Source organism: Ostrea edulis, chromosome 6 (genome assembly GCF_947568905.1).
Source record: "Ostrea edulis chromosome 6, xbOstEdul1.1, whole genome shotgun sequence".
NCBI lineage: Eukaryota > Metazoa > Mollusca > Bivalvia > Ostreida > Ostreidae > Ostrea > Ostrea edulis.
Genome location: NC_079169.1, coordinates 66,777,809 through 66,801,249, shown reverse-complemented (window position 1 = coordinate 66,801,249; position 23,441 = coordinate 66,777,809). Strand labels below are relative to the sequence as shown.

Sequence of the window (23,441 nt, the reverse complement as noted above, 5' to 3'; positions counted from 1 at the left end):
AATTGGTACCGTATAAGTTTTACAATACAATACAAATGAAACATTATACAATACAAATGAAACATTATACTATACAAATGAAACATTATACTATACAAATGAAAAATATACAATATAAATGAAACATTATACAATACAATTGAAACAATACAATATTAATGAAAATTATATAATATAAATTTTTAAAAAATATACAATATAAAAGGAAATCATACAACATAGATATCAAATAGAAATGAAAAATTATACAATACAAATGGATTAGATCACACATTGCAACGTTTGTAAATAATTTGTTATAGTTGTAATTAATTATGTTCTTGACTGACAAAGTCCATACTTTTACTAAATTGATAAAATGTTTTGAATTGTGAGAGTGGGAGGGCGTTGATTTCAAACCCATGTTCATAAAAACTGTGACACATGCCTACAGCCCTTGTTTCCTCTGTGTAATCCTAAATCTCTATATTCATATCTCTCAACTGATTAGATACGAGGGATCTTGTTCTGCGTATGATCACCTTTTCAATCGAGGAGGGCTACTGACAGATAAGTTGATATTACATGGGTTATAGCAGTCTCGTTTGAAATCAATCTGATTAAAACCAGATCCTGAGATCCGCTCACTTTAAATCGCTACCTAGTGTAGCGATCTAAGTGAGCGAATCTCAGGATCTGGTTTTAATCAGATTGGTTTGAAATCAACATTTCGCAATTCTATGGTCGTTATCACGATCTAGTTTACCAATACAACCTGGCATTGAGTTAAATGCTGTCTGACGTGTTTCATACCAATTGTGGGCTGTTCTTTACACATTGATTTTGACTACGTATTACTCCCTTTACCTGATCAAGATAGAGGGCTCACGGCGGGTGTGACCGGTCGACAGGGGATGCTTACTCCTCCTAGGCACCTCTGTTATGTGCAGGGGAGCGTGTTTGTCCTATTCTTCATTTTGTATTCTTTATCGGAATTACGAGATTGATCACAGTTCGCCATCTTCACCTTTTCATTTAAAAAACAGTAGGAAAGCAAAAGTCGTTTTAAAATATTGCTATTGAAAGATTCACATTAAGATAGCAAATCACCACTGTACAAAATAAAAAAAATCTAGACTAGAGATAAATGTACAAGATGACAAGCTCTAGACAGACTAAAAATAACTAGAAAATTTAAAAAACAAAACAAAAAAACTATAAATTAAATATACTATATCAGAAAACATCCTCTTGTTTTTGGTGGATTTTCGTTCTTCGTTTTTTCTTTATTTGTTTTTTTTTTAAGATATAGTTTTATGTATAATATACATTGATGTGGAAACGTCACTGTGCAAGCTCCAAACTAGTACAAACATCGTGAACGAATTGCAACCAGACACCCTGATGCAAACTGAGAACACCGAAAAAGTAGTCGACATTCCTGAGGGCGATGATTCTGGAGATTTGATGTATATTTCACAGTTCATATGCTTACATTAATAATTCAATGTGCCCTAAGCTTTTCTCATTTCATACATGTCATTCCCTGATTAATGGCATTCACAAAGCATGGTTTTACAGCGTTTTCAAAATGATGGTGGCCATCGGAAGCCAGTTTTAAAACCAGTCTGAATAGTCATGCGGGTTTACGCGCTGTCCCCCATGACTTCCCAGCTAAGGTGGCAGGGGACAGTTTCTTTGGTTTTGAAACATGTGGATAGGGGGTATACACCAAAGTCAGATTATGACAGACTAATGAAAAATCATATTTTCCTTTTATGTCAATACTTGTATTTCATATTATAATACTATATTATAATATTAGTGTAGTTAATAAATTATGACCCTAAATTACATGTAATCTATAAATACTGGTGCTGGTGCACAAAACATGCTCTGAGCAGGTTCCTCTTTTTTGCTTTGATTTTCCCTCATTTGGGCTAATCCGCACCACCCCCACACCATCACAGTACCAAACATGGGGATTTAGACACTGTGCACAATCAAGAACCCTATCTGCCCTTCTCAAAAATCTACCTCGCATATGGGGCCATCCACCTTCCCTCACAGCTACAGACCTTTTGCTAGACCCTGCATGTTTTCACCGGAATTTCTTCAGCAACTGACCACGTGTCTTAGTTTCGTATTTGCACCCATCTATATGCTAGGAATCATGGTGACACCTACATGTTGTATATCAACATTTTTATGAAGCACTCAGCTACATTTGACATGCATCCTAAAATTAGTGTATACATTTTTACACATGTAATATCACTTCAAATATGGGGTATTTCCATTTTTTGAAAAAGTTGACCGGGCCTATAGTGCGAAACTGTCCCCTGCTACCTAATGTTCGAGAACGTTTGGGAAGGGAGCTTACTGTGAATGAACACAAAGTGAAGTTGCACAGTATGCTAACAGCATGCTTCCGGCTAAGTTTGCGTAGACTGAATATAAATTGGAACATTAAAAATGCATGTCTATGATCTCGGTTGAGATTCGACTCGACTGAATATTTGGACTGACGCCTTCACCGAATCTCGGAGCAATCCTTCATAATTCATGTGTGGAAATTTACTTTCAGCTTCGGCCAGTTCTAGTTATTAATGTGCACTTAGGTGACACTGCTGTTCGCCTCAAATAAGTGATTTGATTAATAAACTAACTCTATCACTATGTAAAGGATATAAGCCAAAAACTGTCCATTCTGTGAGAGAAAGAACTGATCGAGGCCCGTAGGGCCGAGATTAGTTCTTTCTCTCACAGAATGGACAGTTTGAGGCTTATATCCTACTTAAAACATTACATCTTTTGTTCTAAGAATGGACAGGCTCAGGTAAACCCATTGACATTGATAATTATGAATAAAGCTATTTTTGAATAGTCTGACAATATAACCAGTCTTGTGTAGAAATCTGTTTCTTTTGTTTACTTATTGGACAGTGTCAGGTAAGTAGTCTTGTATTGCAGGTTTTATATTCACTCACTCTATAGTACTGAGCCATATCAACATGTCTTCCTCTGATGGGGAGAGCATTTTCATTGCACAATCAAAATTTAAGGATTGTAATGAAAGTACTGCAAATATTATTATCTTAATAAGTGTTATATTCTGGACATGGAAGGTGAGAAAGTTATGGTGCCAAATTTTGATTTGAAAAACATTGTGTTTTCGAATATATGGATGAGGAAATAATTAACGCCAGCCAAAAGAACTCAATACGCTCATCTCGTGAAATGAAATTATTCATGAAAGCGAAAATAATGATTCAGAATTAGGATTTGCTAATAAAGAAAACATAAAAAAAGCGTTGTGAAGAAGTTTTGGAATGTGCCTCTGAATCCAGCGAAATTCAAATACAGTTTGGAAAAATGTCTTTCAAATTTAAATTTTGATGCGATATAATAATGGCCAATGGAATTTAAAAAAATTGTGAATCTTGGAGTTGAAGCAGAGAATTCTACTAAGGGGAAATATCGTTTTAAGTGTTTCAGTGATTTTTCCTATATCTGTGTTGATTTTTACTTGTAGGGAATTTAAATTTAAATTTGTATCTCTTTGACAAACGTATTGTCTTTCTCTTATTTTCAGCCTACCTGTGGACGTGTAATAAGTTATTGGGTTTACCTGGCACTGTCCAATAAGTTGACAATTATTGTCCATTAATTTTTAAGAACGGACAGTATCTGTCCATTCTTAAAAATAATGGACAGCAATTGTCAACTTATCGGACACCTACAGGTAACCTTTTCACTATAAGTGGACTTTCTCCTATATAAAAGCCTAAAAAGACAAAGGATTGCATAACAAAAATGTTTTAATGAGTGTTATATTCTGGATATGGAGGGTGAAAAAGTTATGTCATTAGGTCGGATGTTGTCTTACATGTTTCATACTAATTGTTAGGCTGTTCTTTACATACTATTTTTGGCTACGGATTACTCCGTTTACATGATTAAATATAGGGCTCACGGTGGTTGTGACACGTCAAATTACTCCTCCTAGGTACCTGATCCCCCTCTGATGTGTCCAGGGGTCCGTATTTACTCTAATCTTAAATTGGAATTATGAGAACATTGTTCGTTATATTCACCTTTTTATTCAACAATGTGCCCTTATGTTAATGAAGACGACTGAAACAGAAAGGTGATTGGACCAAAATTAACACCGAGTACCGGTGATGAATTTTGGTCTAGTGATGAAGATTATCATAATATTTCTGTGTAAAATATCGGGGTTCTATTTGCACTTAATTGTACGGAAAATTTATGCATAATATATATGCAGGTTTTTTTCCTGCACACAATGTCCAAAAGTCATTAAAGTCATTTACATTTTTATATCCTGAAATTTAAAAACCACAATGAAAATGTTTGGATCAATGTTTAAATTATCGAAAGAGAGAAGTACGGATGAAGTGGAATTTTCAAGTGAACGTAAAACTTATCCAGATTTTTATTGATACTTGTTTAGTACACAACCCCCTAATAAATACATTATTCTATTTTTCATTTTCTAAATTAATCAATTGATAAGTTGATTGAAAATGAATTGATAAAATGAAAGCAGGCTTTGCAGATTTCACCTGAAATTCCTCTCTATAAGGTAAGGCGAGATATCTTCTAAAACAAAATTGAAAAGATAGTTCTGTATATCTTTATTTGATAATAAAGAGTAAAACGGCTTGCCATAGAAATCAACACAATAAGTATTTTCGGAAGATATGCTACTTGACAGAGATTCTGATGCTTTCAGTGATAAGCTCCACTTTAAAAGCATTCTTATTTCATTTGTTTAGTCCATTTGTTCTAGATTGCATATTTAAAGACGTATTTCATCAATAATAAGGAACTGTTTCCGAAAATCTGTCTAACACAACTGTGAATTGTGTGAAGGAAAAAGAAGGTTTTTGTTCGATCTTTCCGGCAAAAGGAAAATCTCTTCCTGTTTATGAATGTATATATATAGCAATATTTTACACTGCGAATAAGGAAACTTTAAAATCTATATACGTAACATAAAAGCAGACTTAGTTATTGTCATTAAACCTTAGCGGACGTGTTAATAATCATGAATTTTTTTCTGCTCATTTCATGCATAACCTGCAACTTTATTGCGAAGTCACAGCAAGGTATTCCTATTCTGGATATGACTGCAGTGTATGAAAGATTGCTCAAACGTATGACAGAAATCGAGAGAGGTTTGAATTTGCATCTAAATTACAACATCACGAAAACATCCCCAAGAGAACATTCTTTTAGCATTTACGCGAAACCGCCTGAAGATGAAGTGAAAGATGGTGAACGAAGAAAGGAGACAACGTACCTAGATACCGATATAGGGATTGATTTTTTGTCCGGTGATGATATTCCTGTGGAAAATCACATGGAGAGGACAGTCACAATGACAAACAGAAAGAGAATACGACAGAAAGTGACAAATGTGCTCTCATCAACCGTTAAAAATGCCGGTGGGACTAAAGGGCCGAGAACGTACAGACGATCGCGCAAAAAGCGGGTAACGAAACGCAAACAAGGACGTCAGGATCAGGTGATGAAAGACAAACAAGAACTTCAGAATCTTTATAATTTCCATAAGTTTTCAGAGGATAGAGATAGCTATACCACGCCACCTATGCCTCCCCAGCGTCCCACTGACCTTAGATGTGGCTGTTGTACAAAGAAGACTGGGTGTCCCCAAGTGCCTCCTGCAACTCTCAGCCACTCGGAGATAAGCTCTATTCAGAAGCAGATAGACGATTTAATAGACAGGGGGTGTAAAGTGTACCATTTTCAAGGTTCCTTATTCTACAGCTGTGAAAACAAATGATCCACCCATTTGATGTTTTAGATTTGGTAATATATTTTTGATTTGTGCAGAATTTGAATTATATTAATTTCAAGTAAAGGTTATCATATCATAGTTCAGAAGCGTAGACTAGACACTTTCATCGCCAGAGGATATAAGGAGTATTGTGTTCAATGCTTTGTACTCTACAACTGTGAAAATGAATTATTTACCACCAAAGGAAATAACATGATCTACCTTCTTAGGAAATTATTTCATTAATGTATTATTAACAGTAATCATTTTCATTAATATGCTGATTCGATATATCACATTGAACTCAAAATAAAGGACGCCACAACGTCTTCCACATCTGCTTCATATTTGGATATTTTATCGAACATGTATGTCAACGGTAAACTAGCTACAAAACTTTATGAAAACGAGATCACTTCAGCTTCACCATCGTCAATTTCCCATATCTATATAGCAATATTCCGTTATCACCTATAGATGCGTTTATGTCTCTCAACTGATTCCATATAGGATATAGGGCTCACGGCGGGTGTGACCGGTCAACAGGAGATGCTTACTCCTCCTAGGCACCTGATCCACCTCTGGTATGTCCAGGGGTCCGTGTTTGTCCTTCTCTTACATGATATATGTGAGCTCGAAATAAAGGACACCACAGAGTCGTCCACTTCTGCTTCATACTTAGATATTTTATTGAAAGTAGACATTAACGGCAAACTGACAACTCAACTGTATACAAACGGGATGATTTCAGCTTCTCCATCGTCAACTTCCCATATTTGTGTAGCAATATTCCATTATCACCTGCATATGGTGTTTATATATCTCAACTGATTCGATATGCAAGAGCTTGTTCTGGGTATAGTCAGTTTTTAAATCGAGGTAAGCTACTGACAAACAAGTTGACGGTACAGGGATTTCAACAGTCTCGATTGAAGTCAGCATTTCGCAAATTTTATGGTCGTTATAACGATCTAGTTCGTCAATACAACCTCACATTGGGTCAAATGCTGTCTGACGTGTTTCATACCGATTGTTAAGCCGTTCTTGGTACACTGATTTTGACTACGGATAGCTCCGTTTACCTGATCAGGATATAGGCCTCACGGCGGGTGTGACCGGTCAACAGGGGATGCTTACTCCTCCTAGGCACCTGATCCCACCTCTGGTGTGTCCAGGGGTCCGTGTTTGCCGAACTATCTATTTTGTATTGCTTGTAGGAGTTATGAGATTGATCACTGTTCGTTATCTTCACCTTGCATTAATCACTGTTCGTTATCTTCGCTCGTTCATGGCATCAATAAAAAGACTGTGCTTGCAATCTTGATTAGTAATGGGTGTGTAATTGTCCTTTTTCTGTCACCAATGTAACTACAACTGACCATAGAAAGTGCTGTTTTCAATTTTCGATCCTAAGACATATAACATAGATAGTGACAAATGCCCGGAATTAGATATAGAAGCGGTGTGTCTTTCGGATATAACCCTAAAAACGAGCTCCCTTGTCATGGTTTAAAGACGTTGGCATGATGAACAATCCTCACTGCTACAGCCTTGAAAGCAGTACATGGATCAACATTTGTGGCACTTCATCTACAGCTGGTGGCGTCCTTATTCAGTGAAAAATTCTCGAATGGGACATAAATAACTAACAAACTAATGCGTGACCGGTGACCGTAAAAGAATAAATTTGTAATTTCTCCCTTATGCAATGTTACTCCAGAAATGATGGTTTAGTCTTTTTGATCTGGCGTTACAAAGTGATGAGGTTTACGGTAACGACAAAACACAAGTTTAAAGTTTAAGGATTTAATGTTAATTGTGAGTTAAGGTGTAAGGATTAACAGATTGCTGTATGAGTACAAGGATACCGTTGTTATTGTACTAACAGGTATGGGAAAAGTGCCATTTTCCAAATTTTTCCTAAAATATGATGCAGCGGAAATTTAAATCAGATCGACCAAAAGTAGTTCTAGCAGGTCCTGCATCTACTTCTAAGTCGGTTTAGCATGCGGCAGAAAAGGACGAGGTGGTATCTTGTTTGGACAAAAAGTCCATCAATGGAACATCGTCTTGAAAAGAACTATAACATAAGCCAGAGACTACATGACAACATTGCTTACTAAACAACACTCGTAGCTCCTACTGTGCACATTGTGTGAGGCGTAGCGGAATCATCCAAGTATTGCCGACTGACTAAACTACGTCACGTCTCGTGGTAGGCTGTGGTGTGTGATATCACAGTGATAAGGCTATTAAACTCGAAAGTTGTAAGGGTATTCTAATTTTCCTCGAAAATGATGAAATAATAAGAATAAATTTGATTTGAAATTTTAAAATTTTTAAAAGCATTGAAGGTATCATTTACGTGTAATGATGATAAAAGACAGTTATAATTTAGTAAGAATGCACAAAGTTCAATGCCGCGTTAGTTCAACATGCACTGAGTATATCATTTCCCATGACGTATACGTACAGAAAGACATTTCATTCAATGTAAAACTTCTACGGTACCAATTTTGATGCACCAGATGCGCATTTCGACAAATAATGTCTCTTCAGTGATACTCAAGTCGAAATTGTGGAAATTGGAAATGACAAAAAACTTGTAAGAGCTAAAAGGAAAATTAGAGTGCCAAAAAACTGGAGGCAAATTCGTCCAAGGATCAGAGCTATGCACGAGGGAGATTTCATCCTTGATTTTTAAATTTTATCCCAGCAATTAAATATACATCCGTATTTTCAAGCTAGTAACGAAGTACTTAGCTACTGGGCTGTGGAGACCCTCGGGGACTAACAGTCCACCAGCAGAGGCCTCGACTCCGGAGTCATAATGTAAAACTTCTACGTGTTCTTTAAAAGAATCAATGATTTTTCTTCATAAAACCAGATAGATATGTCTGTAACAATAGCGAAACGCGGGAGTTTCCGGAGTAAATTTTTATGCATTATTGATTCTAGTTTTGAAAATCTGAAAAGATAAAGAAAACTTATTGTGTCCATTCTCCGCAGTCTGTGTGAGTATTTCAGAAAGCTAACAGGGCCATGGTGTAATGATAACCAGGTTGCTTATTCTTAAATCTCAGGTATATATTTTCAGAAATTGGGGGAAAAGGACAAAATTAAAATACTGGTACAAACTTACCTTTTGCCTGAAAAAAAAAAACCATCAAGAGAGATGAAAATTTAAAAAAAAAATGCGGGCCAAAGTTTTATTTTCTCAATTCAAGGCTGGTTTGCAGGTTCTATGTCCTTGCACTTGTTGTATGCAATTGATATGCTGCTTATTTTGTGTATCAGGTATGTGTCCCACTTTTGAATGGAAGGGATATGCCCCATGTTTTAGCACTTGACTACGTTACTTAGCTGCTCGATATCACGATGACAATTTAACGTACAGGTGTGAGAATCCTAATATTGAGGAAGCTTCAGAATCTGTATAATTAGAATTTTATTAAAGATACATTCATACTAAAAGGGGGGAGACAAAGTAATGTGGTTCATGTATCTACAATGGAAATGAAAAAGTGAAGTTAACGAACAGTGATCAATCTCATAATTCCTATAAGCAATACTACCTGGACACATCAGAGGTGGGATCAGGTGTCTAGTAAGCATCCCCTGTTGACCGGTCACACTCTCCGTGAGCCCTAAGTCTTGATCAGGTAAATTTAGTAATCCACTGTCAAAATCAATGTGCCAAAAACAGTCTAACAATCAGTATGAAACACGTCAGACAACATTTGACCCAATGATAGGTTGTATTTGTAAGATTGTTAAAACGACCATAGAATTTGCGAAATGCTGACTTTAAAGGAGATTGCTGAAGCCCCTGTAACATCAACTTATTTGTCAGTAGCCTGCTTCGATTTAAAAACTGATCATATATATAATAACTTGTGCAACGCAAGCTGTTTGATTTCATCTCAGATGACAACTCAACTGTATGACAAATTTCAGTTTCTCCATCGTCAACTTCCCATATTTATGTAGCAATATTCCATTATCACCTGCATATGGTGTTTACATCTCTCAACTGATTCGATACGCAAGAGCTTGTTCTGTGTATAGTCAGTTTTTAAATCGAGACAAGCTACTGACAAACAAGTTGATGGTACAGGGGTTTCAACAGCCTCGATTAAAGTCAGCATTTCGCAAATTCTATGGTCGTTATAACGATCTAGTTCGTCAATACAACATATTATTGGGTCAAATGCTGTCTAACATGTTTCATACCGATTGTTAGGCCGTTCTTGGCACACTGGTTTTGACTACGGATAGCTCCGTTTACCTGATCAGGATATAGGCCTCACGGCAGGTGTGACCGGTCGACAGGGGATGCTTACTCCTCCTAGGCACCTGATCCCACCTCTGGTGTGTCCAGGGGTCCATGTTTGCCCAACTATCTATTTTGTATTACTTATAGGAGTTATGAGATTGATCACTGTTCGTTATCTTCACCTTTTATGAAAGGAATATATCAGAATTTTAGTTCATTCTTGACTGATATAACAATTGGACATCTTTGTGTAAATTAAAGCTTCATATGTGGTGGGAAAGAAAACAATGGTGTCGATAAGATTTGACGTCGAGTTCATCGACTGTACTTGTAGGAGTAAGGACGTATCACACTAAATTCACTATGCTAGATCATGTGTAAAACACTAAAGGGTAGTTAGATATGCTCAGATTCAATTGCAGGGGGGTAAACACGTGGTATGCTAATAAGACAGTCACGTGATCAGCTTTCGGCTCGTTTCAGAAGGAAAGTGTGTAAAAATATCAGCTGTCTTGAAACTATTTTCATTTATATCTTTACATCCATATTTTTGTATGCATATTTAGTAGATTTATTGTTTCATTTTATTCATAGAATACAGCGACATAAAACTAATAAGATTAACTCAGCTGAGATTTTACTAAGATCGTTTTGAGAAATGCAATTTGAGCAAAATCTCAACTAAGATAAAAAAACTCAAACTTAAGTTGAAACTGAGTTTAAGATTTGAGATTTTTTGGAGAAATCCAGGCCAGATGTACCTCTATGTTGGTCATGTATGACCGTAGTCTCTGTGTTTATATGTAATATCCAAGTAATAGTACTTCAAAGATTAAGTTCTAAGCAATGCAGCCTCTTCGAATCAAAGCTTTTCTATTGTTAATGAAGTTATCATTATTTATGAACTGTGACTTTGTATTCAAACTGTCATATAGTGAACATGTAAACACCTAGCGAAGAGTCAGTTATACATGCTGTATCCTAGTTCCAATTCAAGTAACAACAAAAGAGTTTGCCCAACTCTCTATTTTGTATTGCTTATAGGAGTTGTGAGATTGATCACTGTTCGTTATCTTCACCTTTCATGCTACAGTTGGTTCAATAAACTTCAGATGTAGCAATGGCAATGAAAATTGACGATAACAGACAAATAATTAACATCAGATTTTGATCGTGAGATTTACTGATGAATATCAAGTTAATATTTTTGATAAAGTAACATATATATTTCATAAATAGGAGAAGGAATTTAGAAGTGGCAGACTAAATAGAAATCCATATCTGATCATGATCAGTCATCCTAAATATTAATTTGTTAAACACCACTCTGATTCTACACACAGGTATTCTGCAGTTGATATTGGATAGATGCTGGAGTTCCTCATTGACAATATCTTCGTAATCGTTGGTGATCAGGTCCTCCAACAGTCTGTTGGAATTCCCATTGACACAAATTGTGCTCCTTTGTTAGCTGAACATTTATTTGTATTCTTGTGAGGCAGATTTTATTAAAAAGCTTCTACAATGTTTTATCCATTAACAATACTCACTATCATTCATATATCCCAGTGAACTCGAAATTACACCACGTAGTCTTCGATATCTGCTTCATATTTTGGATGTTTTATTGAACATGGATCTAAATGACAAACTATCAACTCAACTGAAAAACGGGATGACTTTAGCTTCTCCATTGTCAACTTCCACATTTATGTAAAATATTCCATAATGACTTGCATATGATGTGTTTATGCCTCTCAACTGATTCGATACAGAAGAGCATGTTCTACGTATGATAACTGATTCGATACGTGAGAGCATGTTCTGCATATGATCAGATTTGATATACATGTTCTGCGTATGATCACTGATTCAATACAATATTCTACGTGTGATCAATTATCTAAATCTAGGCAGACTACTGACAAGTAAATGTTACGGGGGTCTCGTTTACAGTCGGCATTTTGCAAATTGCTTAATCGTTCTCATTTGCAAATACAAACCAGTCGTTGGGTCAAATGCTGTCTGACGTGTTTCATACCAATTGTTAGGCTGTTCTATACATACTGATTTTGACTACGGATTACTCCATTTACTTTTTTTTTTTTTTTTTTTTTTAGATAAATGGCATGATCGATTAATAGAGGATGCTTGCTCCTCCTAGGCACCTGATCCTATCTCTAGTGTGTCTAGGGGTTCGTGTTTCCCATACTCTTAATTTTGTATTGTTTATACGATTTGATCACTGTTTGTTATTTCCACTTTACATTCTACTTTCATTTCTGTTGAAATTCCCAGTTGTTGAAATAGATGTATTGTATTTATCCAAATTTATATTCATACATGCATTGTTTCTCACTTCAACGCGTTCATAAGAAATGCCTATCATTATAGTTTGTAAAGCTATCAACGGCAAAACACTGGAAATGTAAATAATGAAAAACAAGAAAAGACGGATTGGATAATTTAATAGGACGTTCAAGTAACAAGAAAACGAAGTGCTCCTTAGCATCCTGTAGTTATACAATGTAGACATAAACTTATAATAAATATTTTCTTTGATTACATTCATGGACGGATACACAAAAACAAATAAAGTCAAAATGGACATACCTGTGTAATGACGGGAAATTAAATACATACAAGTTGAATTAATAAGTACACATGAAAACGTTTTTTGGAACAGAGATGCTTGAAGAAAATATATTGGGATACATATACCAGATCAACTCAATTTCAAAAACATTTAAAACACTAAAGCTTTAATACCTTCTTAGAAAATTTAATGAATTTTGAAAATGAAAAATGGCATTAATGACTTTGACTTATGCAAACTTAAAAACGTGGTCAAACAAATCTAATTTTGCTTTCCTTTCAAATATAAAATACATAAAAATATGTTTATATTGAAACAGAAAACAGTTTATCACAGCTTCGCTTGATTAGAGCCTTTTCAAAATTGATAAAAACTCAATAAAATTGACACACAAATGAAATAAAAAACACTGAAAACCCTGAAAAATAAAATAATTACAATCAAACCTATCTTCCTTTATAAATCTTCAGGATTTGAAAATTTGTAAAAGAAGACCGAAAACGAAATCAACATGTATAATTATAAATAATACATTATTTGTACATTTATCGTCTCTCATTCCATACCAAAGTGATTCAAGATACCATTCAAAAGCAAAAAATAAATGAATAAATAAAAAGAATAAATGAAACGAATAAAAAATACTAACCATACCTAAAAATCTAAGTACAATAAGCGTAACGTAATGCATAACCTAAACTATGACATCGTGAATAAGTTATATAGAGAGTATTTACAGCCGATAAATTACCCATCTCCACATATCAAACTGGAATAGAATATATCTAACATTTCTCAAATTTAACGTCTCTTGCCGCACTGTATAACAGACTATTCTCTGGCATGAGAAGATCTGAGATTTCAAATTGTATGCTAAAGAAACATCGCTTTTAGACGATTTTGCAGCTTTATAATACTGTACATATTCTTCTAAATCTTGATTTGATAGTTTATGCTCCAAACATTTGGACCTAATATTTCTATACAAGAATTATTTCCAACTATTAGACAGAGTTTTAAGCAAATTTGAGCAACAAGGATCATTTATAAAACGGTAATATTGTTATAAGAATTCCCTTGTGTGATGTACTTCCTATACGTCACTTCCGCTAACCATGGTTCACTGTAGCGTAAGGGGCACCGACTTTGTAGTCTTTCTGTAACAGACAATGCAATCATTGGTTAACCGTTTCAAACCGTCTTCTACTCGCATGCCAACGCCACCTTCACCATTATTTTCGTATGATGCCACTCTTGTGTTTAAGAAATAAGTCAATCACAACTAATACCGGTGCAAAATATCTTAAGTGCATTGAAATGGTTCATCAAGCTCGTAATAGTTTCAAATCTCTTTTTAAATTACAGTACATCTACATACATACGAGATCTACATACATACGAGATGTGACTGATTGCACATCCTTCCTTTGGAAGACATTTTCTATATAAGAAACTCGTGTTCATAAAATGATGCTCCATATTTTATTCCCTTGTTTTTTTTACGTAGATCTTAAGAAAATCACAATACTATAAAACACCCTAACATCCCTATTGCCTTTCACCACAAGCTTCCGTAACCAGGATTTAAGCGGACGTCTATACCTACTGTTACGTAGAGATACTAATGCGCCGTGTGCGGCATCTGATGAAACATGCATAAAAATATGTTAAAATTAAGCGTCACATGCTTTAAAGGCGCAATGAAACATGCACTATGTTTCTACTTCAAAGGTTACAATTTAGGATCATAGCTTATATCTATCACTAAAATAAGATGGATTAATGAAAATACTATGAAATTGATTTTAAACGCAAATTATACAGGATTAAATGCTAAAACACAAAAGAGAAAAAAAAACTGTAGTCTAAATATATCATAATATTGGTTACTTCAAAATCGACTGCACCATTTGATTGTTAGTTTCTAATTGGACTGGATATACGCATAGAAAGATATCATAAATTTCATAAACCACACGACCTCTACCATAACATTATCAGATAATCCGTTTACACCGGTATCAAATGCAAAATTCGAATTGAACACGCAGATAAAACAAGGCCACGTGACCAATACGAAACCGGCATCGTCATGGACACTCACCTGAGGGTAGTCTTCTTTATAGTCATACATATTGGCGTGAGTACTCGTGACAGTGCTCTTTATATATTTCTTGGGTATGGAACCAGGGGATAACCGCCCCTCCTGAATATCTCTGGCGGATAGCATGGGGTTCTGTAAAAACCGAGCCTACATCTTGAGGAAAAGACTACAGGTTTTCACTTTATAGGGAAAGAAATGTAGTTCTGATATTTACTGGTTATGTAAATTATATCTATCTTGGCAAAAATTAGTTAAAGAACAATTGTTATATGAAGTAATATTATAGTTTTGTTACTCTATGTATTATGATTTGCCTCTGAAATTAAATAGGAATAGATATTCAAAGCTAACTGAGATTAGAATGCCACTAAACAGATTCATGCAATACAATAAAAATGAAGAGCATTAAGAAGATAATTTTACACATTATATTTTTGCACTTTTTTTGTTAAGGACTATGTAGATCAGTATATTAGTGTAGAGGAGATTTTGTTAATTTGGTGTGGATGTACGATATTTTGGTGTGGATGTACGATGTGGTTATTGCTGTTACCTACAAGATTAAATGTAATGATTTCACGTGTAAATAATAAAATATAACTATGCATTTAGGACGATGTTAAGAACATAAAAGCTGCAAAACATAAATACAGAGGGAAAAGCAGTTAGCTATGATAAACCAAATGCAATATCAAAGTGTTTAAATGTTGATAGTGAAGGGAGATAGTTTCCACACAGATATGCGTTAGCAAAGACTACACAGGACCAAAGAAACTAGCATGGAGGGAGCCTCTAACCGCATGGATTATCTAACCTGTCGGGGGGACCTCTGGGTTGCGTAATACTCATCGTCATCTTTTGAAAAGAACTAAAAGCAAACATCGAGTATCCATCAATCATCAGAGACAGATTTTAAAATCTGTAGATTAATTTCTTGTTTAGTAGATCATTAATAGTACCAAGCAATTTTATTTTCAAATGGCAAATCACACTGGTGTTGCTTATTGAAATTTAGTGAATATTATTGAGCTTTTACTTAACATTCCATTTTATTTTAAAATCTTTTGCTGGAATTCATGCAATGCGCTATAGAGCTGATCAGTGAAAGCTGTGAAAACACGCACCTTGTCCGGGTTAACCTCTGACCAGTCGTGGTTTTTCATATACTCTCCAGCCACTGGGGCTTTCTGTTAAAATCACATAAGTGCAACCATTTAAACACAACTTCCCGTGTCAGCTTTCTAATTCTCATTCCACAAGAAACACCATGGGTAAAAGTAGACCACGTGGTATTTGATTTAAACCTCTTCAATATGCATCTTTAACTAAATTTTTCATGAATAATTTTTAAACTGATACATGTATATGTCATTATCAAAGGATATTTTTTTTAAAATTCAAAATGACAAATATATCATAATTTCCCATTAAAAGATGTTCCGTTACGAATTATCACACTTTGTTGTATTTTTGTCTTATTAAAGATGAGAGCAATTTTATACAAATAAATTATAAACATCATATACCACATATATTTGATATTTTCTCCCTTGTTCAAATAAAAGACACAAGTGGAATAGAGAAATTCTATGTGCAAATTTGTTTTTATTTTTCTCTGAAAGCAAAATACCAAAGCAATATTCTAACAACTTTGTACAAACCACTATTGACTAGAACACAGTACAATAATTCACGTGCAGAATGCAAAAAGACAAACATAACAAAGAATTATTCAGGTTTGAGATGTGCTGCTGTTTTTGTTGTTGCTGTTATTGTTGTTGTTTGTAGAATATGCCTACAGATAACAGAGAAAGATAGACAAGAAAGAAACAGTTCAGAAGGAAGTCTTCGGTACAGATAACGGTTTTACGCCAGTTCTTACATCTTTCGTAGGCCGGTGAATGATGTCATTTAGGTTGAACTTTCGCATGGTGTACCCCTTTGGTGCCCCACCACCTGGTCTCCCCCAGATGCCATCCATCGTATCATAATGCTGAAATAAATGTTTACAGATGTTAATGTATTCTCCCCCATTACATTGCAACTTTTCATTAACTTATGTTACAAGAAAAAAATCATCAAACTTTGCAAAATTTAAGACCTTTTAAGAAATGTCTTTCAGTTTCTAAAAGTATATGGGGGGATATTCATGAACCTCGAGCCCCTTCACATCGGCATGTTAAATGGAGTGCTAAGGCTCTTCGTGAAATACATGCCGAGAGAATGTCTCTTTGAAATATATGCCGAGAGGAAGTCTCCATGAAATATATGCCGAGAAGAAGTCTCCGTGAAATATATGCCGAGAGGAAGTATGCCGAGAGAAAGACTCCGTGAAACATATGCCGAGATGAAGTCTCCGTGAAATATATGCCGAGAGAAAGTTACCGTGAAATATATGCCAAGAGGAAGTCTCCGTGAAATATATGTCGAGAGAAAGTCTCCGTGAAATATATGCCGAGAGGAAGTCTCCGTGAAATATATGCCGAGAGGAAGACTCCGTGAAATATATGCCGAGAAGTCTCCGTGAAATATATGCTGAGAGGAGAGACTCTAGGTTTTTATCATCTGTACACTCTAAAAAGCTGAAAGACTTTTCTTATATTTACATTTGGATTGTATTGTAAATTACACTTTGATAATGATGAAATCGAGAAAAGTATATTTATGCTCAGTTATCAGCCTATTTCAAAACTTGAAAGTTTATGAGATATTAACATTCATATTCAGTTAGTAAGAAGGATATAAGGGGAAAACGAGATGAATGCAAATCTTTCTTCTTTGTCGAAAAAAGACCGAGTACGTTACTTATTTTCGCTTCCTAATCCGAGTTTCTCACTACAAATTATATTAAATCAAAAGTCTTTTTCAAAAGACAAAAAACCCTCAGCCCACCACTCACTTTCTTTCCTTCCTGGAAATCCTTCATTTTGCCCAGAGCATTTCTGCGGAACCTCTCTTCGTTCATGACATCCAAGTAATCGTGGTATTGTCTCTGCTCTACAAAATTCCGTGGCTGGCTTCCCATTTTCTAATGTGAAACATTTTCAAAGAAAATTATAAACAGGTTTTTATCCAGTAACCGTTGTCATAAATAATGTATATGTCAATAAAGAATTATATAGCAGTTTTCCAATGGATTAAATTGCAATTCATTCATGAAAATTTGTCCAATAAAATGATAATTCTAATGCATGAGATTATATATCTTTTTTAATTTCATGGCAAATGATGTAAATTGACTTGTTTGTTTTGGTAAATTGAGTTGCATGTTGAAGTCGTGATTACAATAAGATAAAGCTTTTCACACACATCAAAATACAGAACTACAGAAAGTGATGACGTAAAAAGGTGCTCAGTGACGTGTTCGATTGGATTGTTGATCTTTCCTCAATAGAAAATCACCATCCACATTTAATAAGTGTCAATACAGTCAAATTTGATAAAAGCTGAAGTAGAGGCATAAATTTCTAAGAGCTGTTTTGAAAGATTCAAATTACACGAATATGATAAGATTTATTGCAATAAAATTTGATCATATGACGTTTTCAACATTCAGTATCCTCATCATCTCTGTAGCTCTAAAGTGTGATAGGTCTAAATCTAAAAGATGCTGGACAAAATCAAAGATTTTCTCCGACTACATTCAATTAGTAGAGTACTAAACGACTGCTAAATGTTAATCACCAAGCTCTTTTGATAAAGATTTCAGAAATATTGCTAATCTCCACCCTCCCATCCAATCCTTTCCCCAAAATGACCCACGCATCTACTAGTATTAGTGTCCAATCAAGAAGAGAGAAAGATATCAGTAGCTGTTTCAACGGTAGAAGTGTCTGCTACAGACTGTTACGTGCGCATACAAAATATCACGCCCTAATAAATGTCAAATACCTGAAGGGACACGTCAGAATTGCCCAGGTGGTGATTTTTTAAAGCCCCAGTTATGGGGTCTCTTCTAGGTTTGCCAGTTAACTTATCATCAATGATAACAGCCAATTCGCCATGCTGTAATGAATATTACAATTCAGGTTACTTTCAATATTGATTGCAATTACCTGTAGGGACACGTCAGAGCTACCGAGGTGGTGGTTCTCTAACAGACCCGTGACTTTGTTACGTCTGGGCTTGCCTACAACTTTATCATTAATTAAAACAGCTAATTCTCCAATCTGTAAGAGAAAATGCAACACAATCAGAAACTGTCCTGCTCTTCTTAGTTTTCTAGCTATTTTCCGTCTCTGACAGTTAGATTGGTGTTAGGCATTTGGTTTTAGCCGAAAACAATAAATATTTCTACAACTTTATGATTGTATTATGAGAGAAGAGATCAAAGCTTTTTATTCCTAAATTGATATGCGTAATAAACAGAAACTTAAGAATATAACATACAAGTTATACATGGTTAATATAGAATTCTAGTTAGCCGGCAATGTCTAGCGTATCAATGACGTCATACACATGTATCTGGATTATTCACATTAATGTAATACATATTTTCTTCTTTTATTGTCATCATATTTACTAATCCTAAAAGTATTGGGGGAGCAATTCGCTCGGTAATTAGACATGAGATCTTTTATATCATCATGATTTTTTTTAATTCAATTTGAGACTTTGGTATTTATTGCATTTTGCTAAATACCGGTCTTTTCTTTTCTTCAATTTCCATTTGTTTCTTGTACTGTTGATGCTCCAGTTGCTCTCCTATAATACAGACATGATAGATTATGAAAATAGGAATTTTCGTATTTTTTTTTTTATTTTTGATATTTTGTTTTTCATTTAGAAGTTTATTGGATAGCCAATTGTCAACAATAAAAGCACGAAATAAAATTTTTTTATCATTGTATACAGGGTTATTTTCGCCCCGTGTTATTTTCGCCTTTCTACACTTGCAGAGTTTCGCCCCGTGTTAAATTCGCCCAGACATAGTTGAGTTAGAAAAGAGATATGAGAGAAAGCAGTTTCACTCACTCTTAAATTCGTCCAGTAACTACGAGGGCGAAAGGGACGAAAATAAAAAGGGGGCGAAAATTTCCCTGTATACAGTATTTAAGGTATTGTTGTTTTGTAGTTACCTAGCTCAGCATAGTAGATCTTGGCTTTGATAGCATTCTGTCTTCTCTCGTAATCCGTTAACTAAAAATAGTAAAAATACAAGTGAAAGCTAATATTGAGACTTACAATCAAATACCCACAGATTGGATTGGATTAACATATTCAAAGCAATCCGTAATATTAAATCAACAAAAGGAAAAAAATATGATAAAGGTAAAACAAAACATATAAATTATATTTTAAAGCAACAGTACAATAATGTATAAAGTGTCTCAAAACTGATACTTTAAATATTAACCTATCACCTGTACATGACGTATGCATGATCTACTACTTCCTTTCTATCCTACGGATAAAATACACAAAGTACCGCTTAATACAGTGCAATCAGCTTCGCATGCCATGCATTATTTCGAAAGATATCAAAGTTCTGAAAACAATTATCATGAAGCATGAATATGGGAACACTTTGCAGTTTTCAGTTCATAGCCACTGGCATTTGTTGTGTTTGCTAGAGTACGCGTGTCATTAATTTCACTATAATAATAAAATACTGTCGTACTTATATACGATCTGGCGTTAAATTTCTGTAAAAATAAAACATATAAACTGCAAAATTCTGGAGTCATTTAGATCAGGGGCACAACTGAAATTTAACATCACTCTTTGTTAAATAAACTTACGAACATGACAAAAATCATAAGTTCAACTGCACAAAAAACCAAATCAGGTGTGCAGAGAAAAGGTTGAAAGATAGAAAACATGTGAGTATTTCAGTATTTAGAATATAGGCTGCTTCCTCTTAATTCCTTGAAACCTTGTAGAAATGATGATTTTAATGTGCAAAGACGATATTCAAAGCATATTTACATACAGTGAGTACAGCATTCTTATTATTACCATTATTATTATTATGGAAACTTAATTAGACAGATTTCATTAAACACCATTAGTAAATCAAGATCACAGATAAGAAAATATTAAAGAATAGCATGAAATCCAATCTTCTGCCAGTCATTAAAGTACATGTAGGATACGATGTCACTAACTGACGAAGGCCGTGAAAACGACATCAGGAGGAGCTGTTTATCTAGCAGTATATACTTACGTTATTTCTTAAATAATGCCGCTGCAAAAAGCACGTCATTTAACATTTATTCAAAATTTGTTTCTTACTACCTTGTAAGCTTTCGTATTTGCAAGCAATTTAGTAAAAGCAAATCATTGAGTACACGAAACAGTTCCCCAAAGTATCAAGCCGCATTTTATTAAACCACGAAATTTCCCCACATATATATATATATAGAATACTCTATCCATTAAATTCTATGAGACAATTAATAGTTTTAGGGTCAACAAAGAGTGAACAATAGAAATACGTACATCGGAGTGACCGTGTAACACTGTGTTGACCCTTCCCGTAGTATCCTTCACTGGTGCCCCTCCTCCGGATTTTCCAAATGGGTGATAAATGGGATGCAGCTCCATGTTTGGTTTCCTGGGCTTCCCAATCTTTCCGAGATTGTCGAACTCCTCAAAGGGATTCGTAGCACTTCGGTTTGTTTCCGGGGCTGAGTTACGTAGGATGGAAAAGGGGTATCAATTAGTATTAAATAATTGACACAGCCAGGAAATAAAAAAATTCTGAAATTTTCGATCCTGATTACATTAATAAATGATTTTTCAAAAAAACACTATCGAATTCTACTGATTATTCATCGCTACGGGGGCTGATTAGATTTATTACTTACTAGTAATTAAAATCTATCGACATTGTAGATTACATTAATTTTCTTGATGTCAATGTAACATGATCTGACTAAACCAATTCAAAATAGAAAAAAATATAAGTAAAATTTCACGCAAACATTTTTTTTTAAAGAAAACTGATAACTATATTAATCAATTAAACGGTGTTAGTATATTGAATTATTATTTGAAAAGTAATACAACAATCATGCAAAGCTCAAAATGAAAATTAAAAGGACGAATTGCACACTCATGCAATAAAATGTTAGACATACAAATACTGTACAGAAGCACTTATATAGAATCCGTCCTCAGAAAAGATCGTTATCTCGGCATGATTACAGACCCATCGATTCAAAGAAAAAAGTTACAATTTTACCATCGAGATATACTTTTTTCTTAAATTACAACTGAATGTTGTCTTTATTTATGTCATATGGGTCCCCTGTATAACAATATCATTATACGTCATTATTTTTATTTGGCCTTATGTGTTTTCAAACATCTGAAATGGATGGTTTTCTCTTTGCAGCTTAATTATTAGGTAGTGTCCACCATTCCAAGTTAAGGTATTGTGATCCACCTAATTTCTCAAAAGATGGGGTGCGTTATGATGAACGCAAAAGATCTATGATTATGACATAATTTGTACGGTGTTTTGTGCATAGGGTTGGTGTCATAATGTCATTATAGCCATTTTGTCAAATTTTGAATTTCAAATAGCCGAAAATGGAAGATAATTCTCAATTTTTTAAACACAGCAAATCATTATTCTAATTATCTGTTTATTGATAGAATTGCTATAGATACCTATCACATATTGTAAAGGGAGGGCTGTCTTCTTATCAAAATTCTTTATAATATATGTCAAATATATTTCCCGCCAAAATTAAAAGCAAATTCGCTGCTCTGTTTTTCTATGAATTGTTGCTGAAGCTAATAAAAACATGCAGTATCTACTTTATACTTATGTTTAAAATTAGACATAAGCGGGAATATGTTTGAATTTGAAATTGTGATTTCAGACCCATTTCAATTCATCCATTTCTTTATCATTTTAACTTCATTTGAAACATTTAAGATTTTGTCAGATTTCATCTTCGATAAATTAATAAATTTTAGAAATAACACTGTATCAAAAAACTATAAGCTAAATACGACAGTCATCCACGTAATACACTTTCATTTTATTTTTACCTTTTTCAACTAAAAGAAAAAAAATCAAAATAAACACTGTCACAAATTCCAAAAGTCACAGAAAATTTCAATCTTTGCTCATTAACACTCTTTTGGTAGTCTTTAAAAATCTTAATCTTCCGAATATTAAATGATTTTGATATAAGGAGACACGTGTGTTATAGTGATGTTAATAGGAAAACAGTATTAACCTGTGCGTGGATTACCTCCTCTGTCGTAGGAATCACCGAAACCATTCTGAAAATTCCAGAAAATACATCATGAATATAATTGAATAAATAGTTATTGAATGAATTATAAAAATAATAAAGATCAATGAAAAGAAAAAATTAATTTGTCAAAAATCCTCATCACCATTTCTTAATGCAACAAAACGTTTAAAATTTGGATAGTTTATATATATATATATATATATATATATATATATATATATATATATATAAAGCATAACACATACACTATCACTTCAAATAAAATCAACAAAACAAGAAGTATGATGTATGCACATTGATAAAGTAGAAGCATACAACGAAAAAATAAGCAAATGTTGGAAAAGATACAGGCAGATATAGTATGTATATATCAAATACAGTATGTATATATCAGATACAGTATGTTTATATCAGATACAGTATGTATATATCAGACAAAGGCC

General features: G+C 34.3%; 1 protein-coding gene across 38 annotated transcripts in view; it reads right to left on the bottom strand.

Moving 5' to 3' along the window:
• Positions 1-12,533: 12,533 nt before the first annotated feature.
• LOC125645670 (uncharacterized) overlaps positions 12,534-23,441 on the bottom strand; it is a 36,365-nt gene continuing 25,457 nt past the window's right edge. For 25 of the 38 annotated variants that reach the window (XM_056140518.1, XM_056140531.1, XM_048871350.2 and 22 more), the window contains 12 exons: positions 22,978-23,023; positions 21,224-21,411; positions 20,949-20,969; positions 19,861-19,921; positions 19,425-19,486; positions 18,674-18,787; positions 17,682-17,810; positions 16,665-16,775; positions 15,907-15,969; positions 15,597-15,650; positions 14,783-14,914; positions 12,534-13,835 (listed from right to left, as the gene is read on the bottom strand). In XM_056140518.1, the coding sequence (XP_055996493.1) occupies positions 13,788-13,835; positions 14,783-14,914; positions 15,597-15,650; positions 15,907-15,969; positions 16,665-16,775; positions 17,682-17,810; positions 18,674-18,787; positions 19,425-19,486; positions 19,861-19,921; positions 20,949-20,969; positions 21,224-21,411; positions 22,978-23,023 (1,029 nt within the window). In that variant the 3' untranslated portion in view covers positions 12,534-13,787. Of the gene's footprint in view, positions 13,836-14,280; positions 14,321-14,782; positions 14,915-15,596; positions 15,651-15,906; positions 15,970-16,664; positions 16,776-17,681; positions 17,811-18,673; positions 18,788-18,837; positions 18,952-19,424; positions 19,487-19,860; positions 19,922-20,948; positions 20,970-21,223; positions 21,412-22,977; positions 23,024-23,441 lie in introns of all 38 variants that reach the window. The other 13 variants (XM_056140520.1, XM_056140532.1, XM_056140525.1 and 10 more) reach the window with 12 other exon arrangements.